Source organism: Colias philodice, chromosome 20 (assembly GCF_061535455.1).
Source record: "Colias philodice isolate Cphi_HAF_F1 chromosome 20, ilColPhil1 Martin Lab GWU primary, whole genome shotgun sequence".
NCBI classification, from domain to species: domain Eukaryota; kingdom Metazoa; phylum Arthropoda; class Insecta; order Lepidoptera; family Pieridae; genus Colias; species Colias philodice.
Genome location: NC_143105.1, coordinates 9,884,983 through 9,904,508, shown reverse-complemented (window position 1 = coordinate 9,904,508; position 19,526 = coordinate 9,884,983). Strand labels below are relative to the sequence as shown.

At 35.8% G+C, this 19,526-nt stretch overlaps 1 protein-coding gene and 1 long non-coding RNA gene across 3 annotated transcripts in view; both read left to right on the top strand.

The window, feature by feature from the left end:
* LOC149479679 (uncharacterized) overlaps positions 1–17,435 on the top strand; it is a 36,459-nt gene extending 19,024 nt beyond the window's left edge. The window contains exons 2-8 of one of the 2 annotated variants that reach the window (XM_089708085.1): positions 11,468–11,670; positions 12,798–12,902; positions 13,512–13,736; positions 13,906–14,096; positions 14,816–14,885; positions 15,342–15,464; positions 16,128–17,435. In XM_089708085.1, the coding sequence (XP_089564211.1) occupies positions 11,500–11,670; positions 12,798–12,902; positions 13,512–13,736; positions 13,906–14,096; positions 14,816–14,885; positions 15,342–15,464; positions 16,128–16,358 (1,116 nt within the window). In that variant the 5' untranslated portion in view covers positions 11,468–11,499 and the 3' untranslated portion in view covers positions 16,359–17,435. The remainder of the gene's footprint in view (positions 1–11,467; positions 11,671–12,797; positions 12,903–13,511; positions 13,737–13,905; positions 14,097–14,815; positions 14,886–15,341; positions 15,465–16,127) is intronic. The other variant, XM_089708086.1, reaches the window with a different exon arrangement.
* A 102-nt stretch (positions 17,436–17,537) lies between these two features.
* The window catches only part of LOC149479667 (uncharacterized), a 146,291-nt gene continuing 144,302 nt past the window's right edge, over positions 17,538–19,526 (top strand). Inside the window, exon 1 of the long non-coding RNA XR_016317241.1 lies at positions 17,538–18,529. This is a non-coding gene — a long non-coding RNA (uncharacterized LOC149479667). The remainder of the gene's footprint in view (positions 18,530–19,526) is intronic.

The window sequence follows — 19,526 nt, the reverse complement described above, 5'->3', positions numbered from 1 at the left end:
ATGGACCCATTTCCCTCCTCCCCCCACTCCGGGGCTCCTCCTAGTGGCCCGGGGTTTTAGTATGTTTATTACCTAGGGACTCTTGACATGTTTCCGAAGAAACATTTTACGTTACTAACTCACGCACTCTAGACCCCCCTTGGAGGGTCTCATTCAATGGACTATGTCGGAAACGCATAGTTTATGACTTTTAGAGCAAAAAGTGAAAAAAGTCCAAAATTTTCGCAGTTTATCACGTGGTGCGCAGCGAGCACAACTTTTTCGAAGTTGCAAATTGGGATTTACATCACCCTAACTGATCCAAACAACATACCAAAAATTCAGAACTAAATCGTGCTTTGCGCATTTAATGTTAATTTCCACTGGCCTATGTAACGTATCATATTATATTTCCATTAAAAAATGTGTGAACATTGAATCCCTTCAATTACCATATTATGGTACATTATGTTATTATGCTTAATATTAATATTATGTAACAAAATATTATTAATGTAATTTATATCTGTAAAACATTATAATATGCAAATCGCAGCATTATAATTTTAATTGAGGAAATAAAAAACAAATAATAAAAATATTACACTGAGTAGGTACTATAAAGGCTTTTGTATCAGATTGTAATACACTTCCTCGTATTAAAAACTGTACAAAACAACTTATAGCGAAATGACAAAAAATAATGGCCGTATAATATTATAAAGATAATTACATATTTAATATATTATGCCACTACATGTCATGAAAAAATTACCAGTACTATTACTTTAAGTATTATAAAAAAATATTTAGAACACTTATATTATTGAGAAATAGCATGCCAAATGTTTTATGAGCACTCAAGACAAATCCTAAAAAGATAAAGTTTACACAAACGAGTGTAATGTTTGTTTACTCGCGCTCAACTCGCTGTTTGATACGAGTACACTTATATCGATACTCGAAATCGATATCGACGCCAGCAAAAACATAAAAAATCACTAATTTCCTTATAGCTTTGTATGATAACGTTGATGTTAATACATACATAATTACAATCGAAAGGCAATATTATGAGTAAATTACATGAAAGCTGCCAGCAACCAATATGATCTTTAAAGCATCATGTTACCAATAATTTCACCCCGTACCAAAGTTACAATGAACGCATAACACAGCTGTTGTTCTCTACATTTACATGAAGAGTAAATCTAGTATATATGTGGTAAACTATAACACATAATCTGTATCCATGAAGCGGACACTCGTGACTCACATAAGGGGACCGTCTCCGAACGCACGGAAACGCCACTCACAACTTACGTGGGAGGTATTGTTCTCTGCAAATTATTTCATTACCCCAATGGGGTTCCGCTCGGCCGCGCAGCTGACATGCGCTTGGAGACAAGTGTGTTGTGTAATCATTATTATCAATGACATTGCCTCACTTGTCCTTGCTTTGATTCGTTAATTAAAACGATTTAATGAGCCGTGATGGATTCAAACAAGAATTTTATAATAATGAGTATATTATATATTTTTAAATAATCCCACTGTTTGGATTTTTGCTCCTGTGTATCGTTATAATATTATTTCCTTTGTCATAAAATGGATGATTTCCTTTGCATTTTGCTCGACGCACTCTACTATATTCTGTTAGTCATTAGAACCGCTTGATATGTTCACCCAAGTAAATAGCATATTATATTACATACAGTGTTTAGCTGATGAATAATGTTGATGTTCAATGAGTAAGATGGAGCTATCGTATTATCTATCACCAGTGGCCAGTGATCAGTGGTCAGTGTATGGCCACGTATGGCGGGGCGCATCCTGGAGCCGGTGGAGCCTTTCGTCACTTCCCCGCGCCCGCGCCAGTTGCCTCACACGTGTTGTAAACCGATTTAACTTTCAGATTAAATAAATACCTTTTCAGATTGTTATTGCTAGATATTTATATTTAATAACTATAATTGGTTGTGTTAGATACCTTTAAAGGTTTCTATTTGTTGAGTAGTATTTATAGATAACTGCCAAGTTATAATTAATTTAACAGTTTTCTGTAAGTACAATTTTCTTGAAAAGTGTAATTGCTAATCGGTACAATTTTTTTAGAAACGAACAAGTCATCAGGCTAGTTTCAATGATACCTTTAGAACCCTGATAGTAACGATATTCTTTTAAAACAATGTCTAGATTACGCGTCATGTTTGTACAATAGTGCATACTACCGTAATTAGTGTACAAATACCCATCTTCTTTAATTATTATTAATATACGAGGAAGGTGTCTCCGTCGATGTGCAGGAAGATAGAGCCGCGGAAGGCTTCGCGGCGCGTGCGTTACGTGAGCGACTGTCCACTCTCCATCTACTCTCAAATAACAATCACTTCGCATAACTAGCAAATAGTATAACTTCAACGCGGAGTCATTATGTTTGCTTAATAATAGTATTGTTGTTTCCTTGCCTCACATGCTTATGTGTTGTAAATAAAACTTACGTCACAAAACATTATAACGTTTTGATCAACAGACCGTGGAATATTTCAATCTTTTGGTGTTAAATTGTTTGATAGTGATCTAAAAGAGTTGATCCAATGTATAATGACATAAGCAGTAAGCTAATATTTGAAATGTTGTCCACTGTTTGTCAATCGTTGCGACAGCATAATTATTAAAGTGGGTGGTATTAAGGTCTCGATTTAAACCGATTTAGAAAACGCTATATTTGACATGACTCAACGATAATGGTTGTCTTTAGGAGCGCTCGGTTTTACCCGACGTTACTTAATTCTGCTGGTCTATTGGGTTACGAGATACTTTCGTTATATTCAGACTATCGCTCGTACAATTTTCTAATTATACGAAATGTAGTATATATTGTGACTTAATATTTTCATACATAAAAAGAACACATTCGTTATTCGTTTTTTCATTGAAAAAAACAATAAATTTTATTCCCATGCAAATAAACATAATCTCAATATTTTAATGTAAATAATTATTCACTTACACTTTAAACTATGTTATAGTGATAATTAAAAGGTAGATGAATATGGCAGCCAATAATTATTGGTATGTAATTGACCGAGACGCGCGACGGTGAATGCGTGTGAATGTTTATCTGCTTGTGTGTTATGTTGACGGATGACGGATTACTTAATGCGATAATTGCCATCACAGACATACGAACCACGATTCAGCAGGAAGGTCGATTCGATCACCATTGGATCTTAATCAAACGTAACGTATACTACCATCGATTGTAATGCTACGTTAAAAATGATAATTGTCATATTCATATCAATAAATAAGCGTGTACAAATTTATATTCGTTTAAAATGCACTGAAAACTTTTGTTTTTATAGCGCTGAACGGTTTAAAAAAAATTGAAGAGTACAATTTCATTAACTTATTACTGTCGACTCTACAATCGAAGCATATTATAGATATTAGAAATTCATTATTTTAAAACATAATTAATAATTATATAGATTCTAGATTGTAGAGCATTTTATTGATAACTTAAAATTGAAACAAAAGCTTTTGGTGATGATAATCATATGAGAAAATGGTAAAGACTTTACTGTAGAGTCTTACCAATAAAATTAATAAATATTTAAGTAATAAAAGATTGCATGTGTACTTCTTGTATCTGCCTATCGATATGCTCCGATTGTGAACCTCTTCGAATGTAACAAATGTCTCTATCTCAAGTACCTATATGACGCTCATCAATTGCGCTGTAGTGTGTAATATAATATTTTTGTGTGTGTTATATATAGTTCTAATGTTTCGAATAAAGTGCAGTCTAAGGTCAGTCTATATTCGGGATCAAGTGTTTAACCACCAACCTTCACTGCGCACAGATAATGTAATTTTGCTACACTGTCGTTTCGAAACCATCTCTGCCATTATATTTAAAGTTTAATATCGCATTAATAATATCATGTAATAATATTAATAATTTAATATCTGCTTTTAACAATAAAATACGAGATACTTCAAAACATAATTAATAATTATATATCGTTAAAATGATGCGATAAATTCGTCACGAACAAAATATCGTCTTTCATAATGTACAGGCACTTGATAGACAAAAATAAGTTATAAATTGACCGCTCAGTTTCTCAACAGTTAAATTATCTTTCAGTTGCGGTGAGGCAACCGCCCCGGTGACTTATCGGACATATTCGACCACACAGACGCGTACTTAAATAATAATGCGTGCAAATATCAATATTTTCCAATGTTTTAATATCAAAAAGGCAGACGTCCTTAGTTCAAATATACCCAGGCTGGTACCAATAGCCCAGATTTTTAATTCCCATATTTTGCAATTGTCCTACATCGGCTGTGTACTGCCCAGGGCTGCCCGTTTATTATGGAGACATGCGTGCAAATATGATCTTTAAATGCACGTTATATAGGCTAGAATAGAAATTCTGATATAGAATGTTAAATGTGTATTTGTCGCGTGTCTGTACATAATAGATCGGTCGACGATGTCACAAACTGTTTAGAGTTTACGACCGCTCGCAATTTGAGCCCGAGCGTTGCGATATTGTATCAAATTATAATTACCACACTACTTTGTAACACGTAGAGGAAAAAACATATTAATTATGTTGGCTACTTAGCGGGGCCAGCTGCAGTGAGAGGCTTCGTAACTTATAAATGTATGTGACTCAACTATGTTATACGAATTATGTTATAACGTAGAACAAAATAAATGAATACTGAATACTGGCGCAAGTTCGGTGCTTTGTTACTTATGGACTCGTTAAGTAATCAGTCTAGAGACTACATAACATGATGGCCGTTTAAGAAACACAAACAACAATTTAAACGCCATAAAGTTGAGCATGCATTGTGTCTGCGGTTACGTACGGCGAGGTCGCGCCCGTGATGTATCGCTTGCAAGCCGCCATTACTTGCCCATTACACATCTTGCGATCTTCGTAATATTCACGCTTTTGCTATTAATTTAATAGCAAAAGCGTGAATATTACGATACAATAACAAAAAAATATTTTGAATGTACTCATTCACGTAATATGTTGTAGGATAGAGCTTAAATTACTAAGCTTAACAGTAGATATCGATTAACATCGTTCTAAATAGTCGGTTAAATATCAGACGAGGTGTAACTATCTGTACCTTTGTTAATAATATATAGCTGGAAATAATAAGTAAGTACAATGTAAAGTAATTACAATGTACCTACAAGTAATTAAACCGTTAAGCAATTTCGTGGAAACCTTCATCCAAAGAGTGAAAATAACTTCCGGCTGTAAGCTCCGACTAACCTTCGAGTGTTGCCTCATTTGTATCACGATATTTGATTTGCGCAAAGCTATAGTGAAATACTATCATTTATGAACATTAAATACAAGTGACGTATTTTTTACAGAGAAAGTTGAACGATTGATTCCATTTTGTATTACAATTTACATTAAAATAATGTACAGATAAAAAACGTTAACATTTTTAAACTATGTATTTATTTTATTATGATAGATATATTATGATATACTAATACAAACTATCAATGCCCCAATTATTAAACGTAGAACTGTAGGTATAAACACATGTTGTAACTGTAAGTCAGATAGAATAAAAAATTGATATTTTTATCCGATACAATTAAAAATACACTAAGAACAATAGAAATACCTAATAATATTTTTTCTTTCAATTTAATTGCATATGATTCTAATTGGGTCCAGATGTTCATGGCAACATGTTTTACTTGTTTGTTTATACATTTTAAATGATAAATTATACACATAAAAATAAAAGATATTCTGCTCCGTCATATACCTATATATTTCGTTCGTAAAACATTATTCTACTTGTGAACACAATATAAAAAGTAAATACCCTCCTTTTCTATAAGTTTCGGGTCATAAAAATGATAGCAATAAAATAAAAGGAATGGTTGAATTTTTATAATTAAATTTTTATTTACCAAGCACTTAATATAATAATAATTTTTAGCTCGTAATAATAAATTATTCATGCTTCTTTCAAAGATAAACTACAAATGGTTATCATATAAAAATACATAATCTAAAATACAACTTATGATAATAATCTATAAAAAATGTAAATAAGTGTCACCATTGACAGATTGATTGATTAACACATCATAAACATCGAACGAATATTTACATGAATTAACATTTTATGAAGCACTCATTGAGTAAGCTCTGTGGCAATCAAATATTAAACAAGTGCTAATTTAATAAACAGCCTTAAAAGCAAATACATACCAAAGTAATACAAAAACTGTCGTCATTCTCAAGCAATAGTACAATAGAACTTTGAGCGGACAATAATTATAATTTAAGTGCCGATAAGAAAATGACTGAACGAACTGATTGTTTAAAATACAAGTACTATAATATAAAAACGTCGTATGAAATCTATTGTATCCTTTATTGAAATTTTAGAATTAATCGATTAACACTAATGTTTGATAAAAACTTTTATAATTCAAGTACACATAATCAATGATCATGTGAGAACTCTATGAAATACTAATACTTCATCGACGTATTCGGAATTATGTAGAGCTTGGACTTTATTCTTATTTATGATGATCTCTTGCAAATATGTATCTGTGTAATAAAGGGCATGTCTGACCTTCAGAATATTATAGAAAATATGTTATTATCGAATAGGTAATAAATAATAATATATAGTATTTATCGTGGTATCCAGAGCGTCGCCGAGAAGCCGGAACCGCGCTCCGCTGGTAGCTGGCAATACTGACAAAAATGCGCCTTGTTGTGCTCGCTCCTTACAAGCTATTGTAATCCGCAATTACCAACTGCGTTTAAACCTCAAAAGAACAATAAAATAAACATGTTAGAAAAATAAAACACAGTTACCTAAATTGTTAATATATCATTAATATTACGGAAATAATAATCACGCGTGTTTTAAGTTATTTATCACGTTTTTGCTTCCAGTATAGAAGCAAATGAAAAGATAGTAAAATAAAAGTACAAATAATGAAAAGCGCTATAATGTAAACTGCATTCGGGTAGCGGGTCGCAGGTCGCCACAGCTGGGCGGTGTCGCGCGGTCGCCGCGACGACCTTAGGGCCAAGGCGTGACCTTTGCTCGCGGAAACTTACGCACTTCATATTTAAGTGGCTAGTTCAGCTTTGAGTACACTTGGCGATGGACACACGGACAAGTGTCGTAAAACGTGGAGCCGAAGTTATTGACAATGTATGGAAGACGCCGTTAAAATGACAACGCGATAGCGGCGATACTTATCAAAACAATATTGTGATAACTCTATTCGGTTGTAATAATCGATCAATGACCAAGGTTTAAACTAATATAAACTTTGCGTACGAAATCTAATATTTCTAATATTTATATATTATAAAGGCGAAAGTTTGTAAGGATGTATGGATGTATGGATGTTTGTTACTCTTTCACGTAAAAACTACTGAACCGATTACAATGAAATTTAGCACACATATAGAGGGTAACTTGGATTAACACATAGGATACACATAGGATAGATTTTTATCCCGGAAATTCCACGGGAACGGGAACTATGCGGGTTTTCCTTTGAAATCGCGGGCGAAGCCGCGGGCGGAAATCTAGTAATATAATATAAGTACGAAGGAGACTTCTATTCGTTTATAAAAGATAATGAATTCACTTTAAATGAGACCGGAAAGTTGAAATAGCACTTTAGCGTGACACTTGTCACATATCAATTAGCCGGTGTAATTGCACTATTTTCGTAACATTAAGGACTTTTATCGCATACGCATGTTTGTTAAGAAATAAAAGTGGAATAATAAAATTATTGTATAAAAACGTGAAGGTTGTTCGTAACTTTCCATTTGGAATGAGTTCAAAGTCGCAACCGGCGACCGCAGCCGACCAACTCGCCGCTCGCTGCCAGCTGCAACCCGCTCGCGTGGGCGCGCTACACTGACTCTACATAATATAATTTCGTTGACAATTTACAAATATAGAACAATAGAAATATAATCTACGGTATGCGGAATATATGTCATAATAATGGAAAATTTCACTTATTAAGAACCAGACCATCATGATTACCTACGAAGAAAACTAGATTTATATCTAAGTTATTAACGTCCGATAAAATTATTTCGTATATTGCACGCCTCATAAGCGAAGCGTTGAGGTGGGTACTACTGTCACTTCGCGCAAAACATCTGATTTTTCAAACTTAAAATGTCTTTATGTATCATACATTGCACTTGTAAGATAATACATACACACACATATTAAGAAAAAACACTATTTTTAACATTCATGATATTTTTGATGTCATTTTTGTTATTTAAACTAGTTAAAAAACAGTTTAAAAAAGTTCTGTCTTGGACGTCCGTGTGTCTGTATGTGCGGAGGATTTTCTTGTTAACACGATAGCGACCGAAATACTTTACTAATCGAGTCTTTTTTTTTCTCTTACGCTTGAGTATGCTCAGGAATAGAACCCTTTCATTTTTCAGGGTCTGATTCGATGTGGTTTAATTGTTATTAAATAAACAAAAATAATAATTAATAAATAATTATTTAAAAAAAATTATGAGGCGTGCACTTTTGGATTTTCCAAACTATTTTATTTTATTTCTCTCATAAAAAAGCCGGGATAAAATCATGTAAATAATCGTTTTATTTAAACTGAATTAACCTCAACATAAGTATGTTTTTTGAACGTTAACCATCAACAAGACAATAACAATTACACAATTTTATTTTATTTTATTTTTTATTTTATTTTATTAGTTTCCAAACAGCTTATACAACAATATAACAAACAAATTATTCAAGTACAATTAATAACGTTCTATGTATAAGCCTATTCTATGGATACACAAATGTTTAGAGTGTGAAAGATGTAAAAACAATTAAAAATACTGTTACCACAACAATAAAAAAAAAATACAATAAAAGATATACTTAGGCTAACAAGATTCGACATAAATCCGTATGCTTCAGGTGCTACGCAGAGCAGTAAGTACTAGGCGACGAAAACTGGCTAGACTATTTGAAAAAATGTCAATAGTGTTATCTTTATTAACTATTTCGTTATATAGTCGGCATAACCTATATACTGGGTTATTATAAGAAATATATAAGCGAGTGGCGGGTATATAGAAGGGTTTAGCGTTCCGAGTGACACGAGCGTTACAATATAAAGAGAATTTACAAAGCATATCAGTGTGAATTAGGTTATTGATAATTTTATACATATAAGTTAAATCAATGAATTTACGTCGCATTTCAAGTGAATCCAAATTGAAATATTTAAGTCGAATGTCATAGGTGGGCAAGGATCTTCTAAGGTGTTCACGATTGCATAGAGAACGTAAAAATCGTTTTTGTACCGATTCGAGCTTGTCGATATGCGTTTTGTAGAATGGAGACCACACTGAGGAGCCATATTCAAGGGTGCTACGGACCAGAGATTTATAAAGAATAAGGGCACTATTTTTATTTTTAAAAGATCTGGACATTCGTAATATAAAGCCTAAATTTTGATTGGCTTTTTTGACAGTAGATTCGACATGATCGATAAATGATAAACTTTTATCGAATGTCACCCCTAGATCACGTATGAATTCTTTACGACCTAAGATAATATTTGAAATTTGATACGAAAAGTTAATACTGTTTACTTTATTAGTAAATGTGACAACATGACACTTAGAGGTATTTAATTTCATTAAATTTCTCTTACACCAGGCATGAAGAGCAATTAAGTCTTCTTGAAGCAACTGACAGTCAGCAATATTATCGACTTTTCTATATAGTTTCAGATCATCCGCATAAAGTAGACATTTACTACCTATATTAAATCGTAAGGGTGCATCATTTATAAAAACCGCGAACAAAAGAGGGCCAAGATGGGAACCTTGGGGAGGTACGTAAAGCTGGCGATGAAAAATTAGCGAAATTAAAAAAAAACAACACCAGAATTTGTTGCTTATTTGTTGCTAATTAGTTGCTATAATGACGATTTTGTTGCTCAACCCGTTCGCTGAAAATCAGCAACAGTTCTAGCTTAACGTTAAGGTAGCGTGCAGAAATCGGAAAAAGGGATGGATCGTTCCAAAAATGCAGATGAATTTGTTGCTAATTTGTTGCTGCATAAAAACAGTGAAAATTTTAAATTTTTTTCATTGGCGCCAAAAATAACACTGGCCATGTCAACTTAATTGTCGATTTTCGGTAGTGAAACATAAAAAAAAATTTGTTGCTCCTCACATCGTTCACTGGCAAAGTGTACAGAGCCAGCAACAAAATAGAAACCGGAAGTAGAGTTAATTTTGAAACCGGTTTGCTAGAAAATCGTCCACGCCAGCTTAACTGTCGATTTTCGGTAGTGAAACATAAAAAAAAATTTGTTGCTCCTCACATCGTTCACCGGCACAGTGTACAGAGCCAGCAACAAAATAGAAACCGGAAATAGAGTTAATTTTGAAACCGGTTTGCTAGAAAATCGTCCAAGCCAGCTTAACTGTCGATTTTCGGTAGTGAAACATAAAAAAAAAATTTGTTGCTCCTCACATCGTTCACCGGCACAGTGTACAGAGCCAGCAACAAAATAGAAACCGGAAGTAGAGTTAATTTTGAAACCGGTTTGCTAGAATATCGTCCACGCCAGCTTAACTGTCGATTTTCGGTAGTGAAACATAAAAAAAAAATTTGTTGCTCCTCACATCGTTCACCGGCACAGTGTACAGAGCCAGCAACAAAATAGAAACCGGAAGTAGAGTTAATTTTGAAACCGGAACACCGGAAGGAACAGAATAGGGTTCAGATAGGTAGCCGTTGAGAGCAACTATTTGAGTGCGGTTTTTAATGTACGAGATGATCCAACGCAATAAGTTCCCATGTATGCCACAAATCATCAGCTTTTTAATCAGGAGCTCATGGTTGACTTTATCGAACGCCTTCTGAAAGTCGGTGTAAATGACATCCACTTGTCCTTTGTTGTCCAAAGTTTCTAGGAGATAGTCAGCATATTCAGTTAAATTAGATGTTGTTGATTTACGCGCGACAAATCCATGTTGTTCAGAAATAAGTAAAGGTTTAACAAAATTGTAAATTTGATTGTAAATAACACGTTCAAATATTTTAGCAAAGCAATTTAGTATGCAGATAGGTCTGTAATTACAACAGTCCGATCTATCGCCGGATTTGAATATTGGAATTACGTGAGCGATCTTCCAAAAGTCAGGAAAGATGCCTGTAGATAGAGATCTATTAAAAATTATATAAAGTGGTAAGGTGAGCTCGTTATAGCAAGATTTAACAAAATGAGATGGAATACCGTCCGGTCCAGGACCCTTGTTCGGATCCAATTGTTTAAGAAGTTTTTTAACATCATGCGCTTCAATTACTACTTTGTTAATTACTGTTTCTTGCCAATTGTAATCGAGCTCGTAGCTAATTATTCGTTAATTTGTTACAGATAATCATCACACAGAGCCAACAAGCATCACAATGAGAAGCGCACTGTTCATACTAGGCCTGGTGGCGCTGGCAGCGGCGGCGCCCGCGCCCGAGGCGAAGCCCGAGCCGGCCGCGCAGCCCGACCCCGCGCCGCAGCCCGACCCCGCACTCGACTCGCAACCTGAAATCATTGAAATCATCGCCCCCGCTAACAGCGCACAAGTATGTCACATTTTTGTGCTTTTCTAAATTTTTAATATTGTACAATGTACATATCAAGTAAATATCAACTAAATGCTTCAATAATTAATGCCCAATCCTGTGGTTAAATGTCGACCAAACAAGACAATATCTATACATATTACATGAAATCTAAATATATAGCTATGATTAACATATTCAATTTCATTTAAAATTTTCCTTCCGTTCATATTTACAAAACAAAGTATAGAAAATGTTCGTAAGTAGTTCAGTAAGTGAAATACCATAATTAAATAACCCGTTTCATATTGTACCGCATGCACTAGTTGTTCTTACATAAGGAGTTACGTAACAAATACCAGTATTAATACATATAAATGTAGCATGGCTTGACAATTATTAAGTCATCGGCCGCAGGGAAGAAGTTAGAACGACAATATCGCGTGCGTAAGATCTCTCGCCAAGATAATTGCTAAATGTATGGGAATTGCAATTATTGTGGTATTTAGTGGGCAATGGACGATAGTTTCGGAGTTCAAATCCTTGCCCTTACGTACCTATATAATAGCGTGTAATTGTGAAATCTTCGGTTAATTGTTGTAATTATGCAGAATTACTATGCAGTCACCATCATTATACACATTCTTATTTAACCACAATGACATAGCAAGACGGATTATAGGCATACAGAACAAAAAAGTGTATTATAACTCTACACTCTACATTTCCACAGAAAACGATAATTTTAATATTAAAGAGAAATAAATTTTCAATATGTTACGAATAAAGTAAATGAATAAACGTATAAAGTTAATTTATTGTGTATTGATTTAGACTTTAATAAGCACGAATATTACAAATATTTACAACCGCGACGCACATAATATTATATTGATATGTACAATGTACATACACGACTATAAATTGCAGAGAATATTAGGTATAGAGTGCAAACATTTCTAAATAGGTACATAATAATATTATATTATATCTTATCTTTGAGATGCATGCATGCATGATGCATGCATATTTATTTCTGTATCATACGAGTAATATTATTTTAACTTTAAGTGCTTAAATGAGTAGTTTCATAACGAAATCAATTTGAAAGTAATAAGTTCGTAATAATAAACGGCATATTGTTCCAGGAAACCCTTGCTACTCTGAACCTGGGCGCCCCGGGCTCCGAGCTGAGCGAGCGCAACAAGCGCACCATCGGCATCCTGCGCCAGCTGTTCCCGCAGCTCACACAGGTAACACAGACACCCTCGCCCGTGACGTCACACGCTTCTTAATTATGCATGATCCGGAATACTACAAACAGCAGAAACACAGCCACGGATCATTTAACTCCTCTGGGGTTTGAGTTATGCCCTCATGTGTCACATTGAATATTTGAATCTTAAACTTGTGTTAAGTTTGTGTAATTTAATATATATATATATATATATGTTTAATGTGTACCTTTAATGAGCTATTGAATTAATAAATATGTTTTTTATGTGACGGATAAACACACTGAAGTATTTCATTTGATTGTGCGTGTATTCAAATATTTGAAACTATAATTTGAGTTATCCTCCATAATTTATCAGAGAGCTGTAATTATTTCAAAAAGGGGAAAATAATTATTGTTGTTATAAAGATAATAATTCCATAAAAATATTTCAGTGTGGTTTTCATCTATACTTTGCAAAAACATTTTGATTATTACTTAAATTATACAGGAGTATAAAAAATGCATAGAAATTATCGTTGATGTTTTAGCTTGAATTGAAAGCAAATAAAACGAGATCAACAAAATGTGAGTGCAAAGTATTAGAATATCAGTAATGGTACGCCAAGGGCGGTGTATGTTCTAGATTATCGAACAGAAGGTACAGCAGATAACGAGCATGGTGCTCAAAATATTCGGGCCCATCTTCCTGCGCGCCTTCCTAGGGAACCGCAACAGCGGCGGCAACACCAACGGCGGCGGCGGCACCGTTGAGATAGACGACGACGACGAGGACGAGGACGAGGACTCCCCCTCCACCACCACCACGTCTGCGCCCAACAGACGCAAGCGTGCGCTATTCTTCCTGCCGGTATGAGCGCAGCATTATCGCTCATGAGCGCCGCATCATCGCTCCATCAGCCTGCCCCAAGACGGCAGCGCGCGCGCAGACCGCACGTGTCACGTCACCCCATCTCCACATAACCTAACCATCATTGCCGCGCAACCCTTTCCCGCAGTGATCGAGCTTTGTGTTTCAGAACGCGCTCGCCGAAGACAACCAGCTGCTGTCCGGAGCGGAGTCGCAGCAGGCGGAGGTGCGCGTGGCCTTCGGCGACAACCAGGCGGCCGCCAGCGAGGACCAGCAGACCGCCGCGCAGACCAACTCTGCTTCTATCGATGAAATCACTCTTGACGACGCTGACGACAGCGAAGAAAATAGAAACAAGAGGTAAACATATAGTTATCCTGTGCCATACTTATGATACGGTATCAACCGTTCTCTGGGCGATGTTATTGATGAGTTTTTTCCAGGGCAATGTTCCATGTAACCTAACCAAAGCGGAATATCTTTACTTGGGAAAAAATTATAAATAGATCATACGTAGCGTTAGAAAATGGGGACTAAAGAGAGGGAGGTTAAAATGTTATCAACCCGCGTGTGACATCGAGAGTTGCTCTGAGTATGATAATAATTCAATTCACGTCACCGTTAGACATGTCGCGGCCGTTCACTGATCTCGCAACAGTTAAATGAACAATACTCTGAGAGCGAGAACGTTACTTGTCTTTTTGCAAACTTTTCAATTCGCACGATTTATTATTTCTTTATTCGCCTGTGGCTGTACAAGCGCTCATTTCGTTCACGTAACTACTATTGTAACATTCAAAGCGCTACATAGTCGTATTACCTAACAATAAACTATAATTTACTCTAATGTTTTATTCCAATGCTAGTTGTTTCGTTAGTTTTCATTCCGTAGGCGATATCAATGTATTTGATTTAAATACAATATAACCTGAGGAAAAAGCTTTGTCTAAACACTTTGTAATGGGTGGCTTCGTTTCTTTAATTTGTTCTAAAAATTGAAATAGATTGAATAAATTCTAAACCATAACAAGTTCACTTTTTGCATGTTAAACTAAAAACTTTTCCTTATAAATTTTCAGGTTCTTAAGCTTCGGAGGCGGAAGCTCATCCGGCGGAGGTTCAGGCAACTTCCTCTTTGACGTCGTTAGAGTATGTATTTAACCGCTTACCTCCTTCATACGTCTTCAATCTATCTCTGTTATCTTTTTTCTTCCCTCCCATTACATTCCTTCTTGAACATCTATCGTAAGGGTATAAGGCACTAAGCAAACATTTATGCAAGGAATTACCCGATATTATTATCGTTTGTCATGTTTATAACAATAAGCATAGCAGATCCAGATTTTGTCTTATTCATTTTAAAACATCATCAAATTGTTTATGTCCAGGAGATGTCATTTTTTATGTATAGCATTGGAACGGTGAGGCTCAATTCTGATCAAGATCATGTGTAACGTCTTCATTTAGACACGATGTTTTATCTGACCGGCGTATTAAACTTTTCATAAAGAACTGTTTTCCGGTTCAATATAATATGACACAAAGGATTCTAGACGGCAGCGGTCTGTAAGTTGGTTTGTGTGCGAATGTGAGACGATGTTGCAGCGTCCAGCAGAAATGGTAGCTCGCGCGGCGGGAACGGCCTTCCGTCTGTTCGCGGGCACCGACTCCCTCAACGTTGGCCTCACTGCCTCGCATTCTGCCACTCTGGACCCTAACGACCCACAAGTACACACAGATACAACTCTCTTTAGAGTGGAATTGCCTGTCGCTCAACTAGTAACAAACTCGTTCGAGGCTAATGCAATAACTAAAGACCGTGACCTCAATTAATACTTGTATATGAAAGTGTTACCGGTTCAAATATGACATTATCACGATGAACAGTCAATTTTACTCTAAATAATATTATGAATATAGATCATCACACAGGCACCTACATAGAAATTACTAGAAACACGAACACAATGTAGTTGTTGGTAGTTGTTGCAGGTTGCATTGCGATCGTTGTTGAGTCGATTAGTTGTAGTAGTCGGCTGTAGTTAGACATTTCAACTAACCTTTTCTTCTTTCCTTACTAACATCTTGTAGATTTTCTAAGTTATGTGTAGTATTAGATGTAGATGTAGTGTAGTACTTTTAATTTAGAGGTAAGTGTTGTAAATTGTAGATGTAAATTAGTCGATATGTAAATTATTATAATAACATTGTAAATACCTAGGTCAAATTACTGCATTACTGAAGTAAACATTTGTAAAAAAAATTAACGAAGTAAACTTGATTTACAGATCTCAGATTTTTACTTTAATGCTACAGATGTGTTAAGCAGTAGTGTTAGTAAGAGATAACTGAATATTGAACTAGAAACTAATGAAAAGCATGGTGTTCCAGCTGGTAGCAGGCTCGTCGTCCGGCGCGTCGTCAGGCGGGGACGCGGCCGCCGAGGGCGAGGAGGGCAAAGGCGACAACCTCACGGAGGGCGTGCCCGGCCCCATCACCAGACTGTTCATTATCGCCAACCGCGGCATCGCGAACCTCATCCAGGACCTCATCCTCCGCATCGCCCAGACCTCCGAGAGGATAGTCAACTTCAAGGCGCGATTGATCACGTCCATCATTTAAATTCGCTCGCCTTTAGAAAAAATTGGGCGGCAACCTGATCAGATCTCCACTCGAATAGATTGCCAACAGATAGATACTATTTAAGAGATACTTCCCATTCCTAGATAAGTTATCAGTGTGCTGTGATACTACGACACTTGTAAATTATCAATCGAACTTCTCTTCGAAGCGAACGTTTTTATACTTTTATATTGCCTCTATTCGGCTCGATATCTGATCAACGTAAGGCCGGCTGAGAGCTGCCGCGACGCGTTCTCCAAAGCTTGACTGAACACGAGAAATCAAATCCAGCTTCTCGACTTTTCATGTTTTTGTTAAATAGGACTTCGTAGAACTTGTACTCCGGGTATGCATTTATGCTTTTGTTTATGTTATTTAAGTTATGTATGTTTCGGTGGCGCGGTGTTAAGCTCGCTTGCATTGCATAACGGAATACTAAGTTCTATTTAGTTAAGCTCCGACACCGGTTTCCCAGTTGCTATTTATATAATTTTATGTTATTGAAAAGCGAGTTAAGCTGAATATTTAAATAGTGAGGTTACAAAAGCACTGCAAATTATTTAGATATAAATTAATCTGTGAAAGTTGTTTAGGTTGTGACCTATATTTATTGAGAGGCTAGGCTACTCGTAGCGCACTACATGATTGTAATTAATAAATGGTGATACCAACCCTGAACATCTTCAAATACGCACCTGAAATAAAGTGCCCATAAAACAAAATGATTGTGATATTTATTACAAAAGAAAAATACTTATAACAAACGCTGAAGTTTTAGTGTTAATACAAAATGAGGTACGCTAAAATTGAAAGCAGAATTGGTAGATAGACAATCGCAAATGGTTTCCAGTGCTATGTGACGTAGGGCGGACTGTGATCGAGTTCCCGTGGGCACTTAGGCGGAGAGGCGGCGGGCGGCGGCGTCTCGTTAGCGTAAGGTTAGTGTAAGTAGGTCTGGGGACGGCGGCGCCGTCTTGCTCAAGCTTTTTATAATGTGACATTCTCGATTCGTTTTACGTTTGTAAATATGTATTATAGCGGAAATTTTGTGTAAAATAAATGAATAGTTACTAGTTATCATCGTTTTTTTATTGCTTTTCCTAAAAATCCCTTAAAATCTATTAAGTACATGATGAAATATCATTTTTGTATTATACATGGCTTCTACGTTTGAAAAATCTACTATGGCTTCTCATTCTAATTTCAATACAAAATACATTTCACTCTTTATAACACGAACACAAGTTTGACTTCAACGTACACTTATTAAAACTCATCAAATTTACGAGTAATTAGTAAGAAAAGAGTCAATGAGTTTTGCCATACAACCAACATAGCATCTTCTATGTGACATCTTGGTGTTAGACCGAGGGAGGCGCGGTTTGAAGGATTCGGTTGCGACCACGCGAGGCCCACGAGGCGCGAGGTACACCGGCTTCTTTACCCTCGAGAGAACAGCCGTGTCAGCCGCACGTGGTATATTTTGTATCAATGACTTTTGGAGAACACTCATCTCCAAATTGCGAAGGCTAGAAACTTAGGCTAGAAAATATAATATAGCTACATAGAAGTTGAAAGAAAGATGTGATATATGTATTGTGGATAGTAATAAAGATCAAAATATACATACGAATGAATCATGTAAATAACGTATTATGATAAAATTGGATCAAAAATTAATATTATTTTCTATTTTCTATGAAAGTGAAGACATTTTGTTTTGACTTTGTCACTCAATATTTGATTTAAATTTGTTTCAAAATGAAACTCTACTGACTGTATTATTTATACTTCGTTTTGTTACCTATTGATGGAACTGCATTTTATAGATAGATTTTTTAAAAGAAACGCACAGTTCACTAGTTCCACTTTTATTTCGATTATTTATTACCAAAAACTACGACCGGTTTCGATACATCATAGTCAGGTATGTTTAATATTTTGGCCGGTTACAGAGTTGGTTTAATGCTCTAAGAGCTAGCGCGCACGAGCAACTTTGTCTCCGCAACTATTTTGTCTCCGCAACTATTTTGTCTCCGCAACTATTTTGTCTCTCCACCCATGGGCTAGTATGAAAGTGCGCGCACGTAGCGACGCAACTCCCCATACAAATTGATGGGAGAGACAAAATAGTTGCGGAGACAAAGTTGCTCGTGCGCGCTGGCTCTAAGGTTACAGAGCTTCACCGACCGTCAGTGCATACCATCGGCCCTGACGATACGCATTGACCGACCGTCAGTTTGTATCATTCAGTGCTCTGCGTACCAGTAAACTGACCAGACCTGTTCAGTATGGTCATTTTACTGGTACGCAGTGCACCGGTCGGTACAGCACGCACGTACGCGTCAGTCGACCGACGCGGACGCTACGCACGCGCACGCGCTCGACCGACGGTCCTCGTACGCAGTGGAAAGTAATAATTTTAATATGTAATGTATTTTATTTAATTGTTTATTGCACAGTGCACACACAAAAGAAATAGAGACACATAAAAAACAGATAAGAGGAAAATATGTACAAACTGTGGCCTTATCTCTAGGTAGCGATCTCTTCCAGGCCACCGTAAGTAATGTTTATGGAAAGACGTGGGAATGTACTGTGTACTTATATTATATTTTGAAAATAGGTTAAAAATTAAAATAATCATGAAAGATGAAATATCAATTACGTATCATTTTTTTTGGTTTTAATTGAAATAAAGATATTTTTATTTTTTTATTTATTTTTATATCATAATATACTCACAGCCGCCCCGCGCCTCCGCGCTTGTCGCACAGACTTTGTTCGTGGTGTCTTCTCTATACGTAGTAATAATAGCGATAATATCACAATTCTACACTCTCAGGTATAAAATAGTGATTTGAGGGTACTTAATAAAATATTATAATCTGTAGAAAACATTCAAATAAAAACCTCTCAATAATTAATCTATTACTTATGCGCTACCTCATGCGCTACAGTGTTGAAATTTTCGATGGTCAATCAATAAAGTGGCTCCAATTATTATTGGGCTCCAAGCACAATTTGAAATTAATTCATTCATTTTCGTGTGTGAATAGCAGCGTGTTAACACAAAGGAGTATTAAACATTTTAACACCCTGTATTGGTACGAATAGATAAAATCAGTAACTAACGGAGGCCCTTATGTTAAGGTTAAGTTAAGCAAA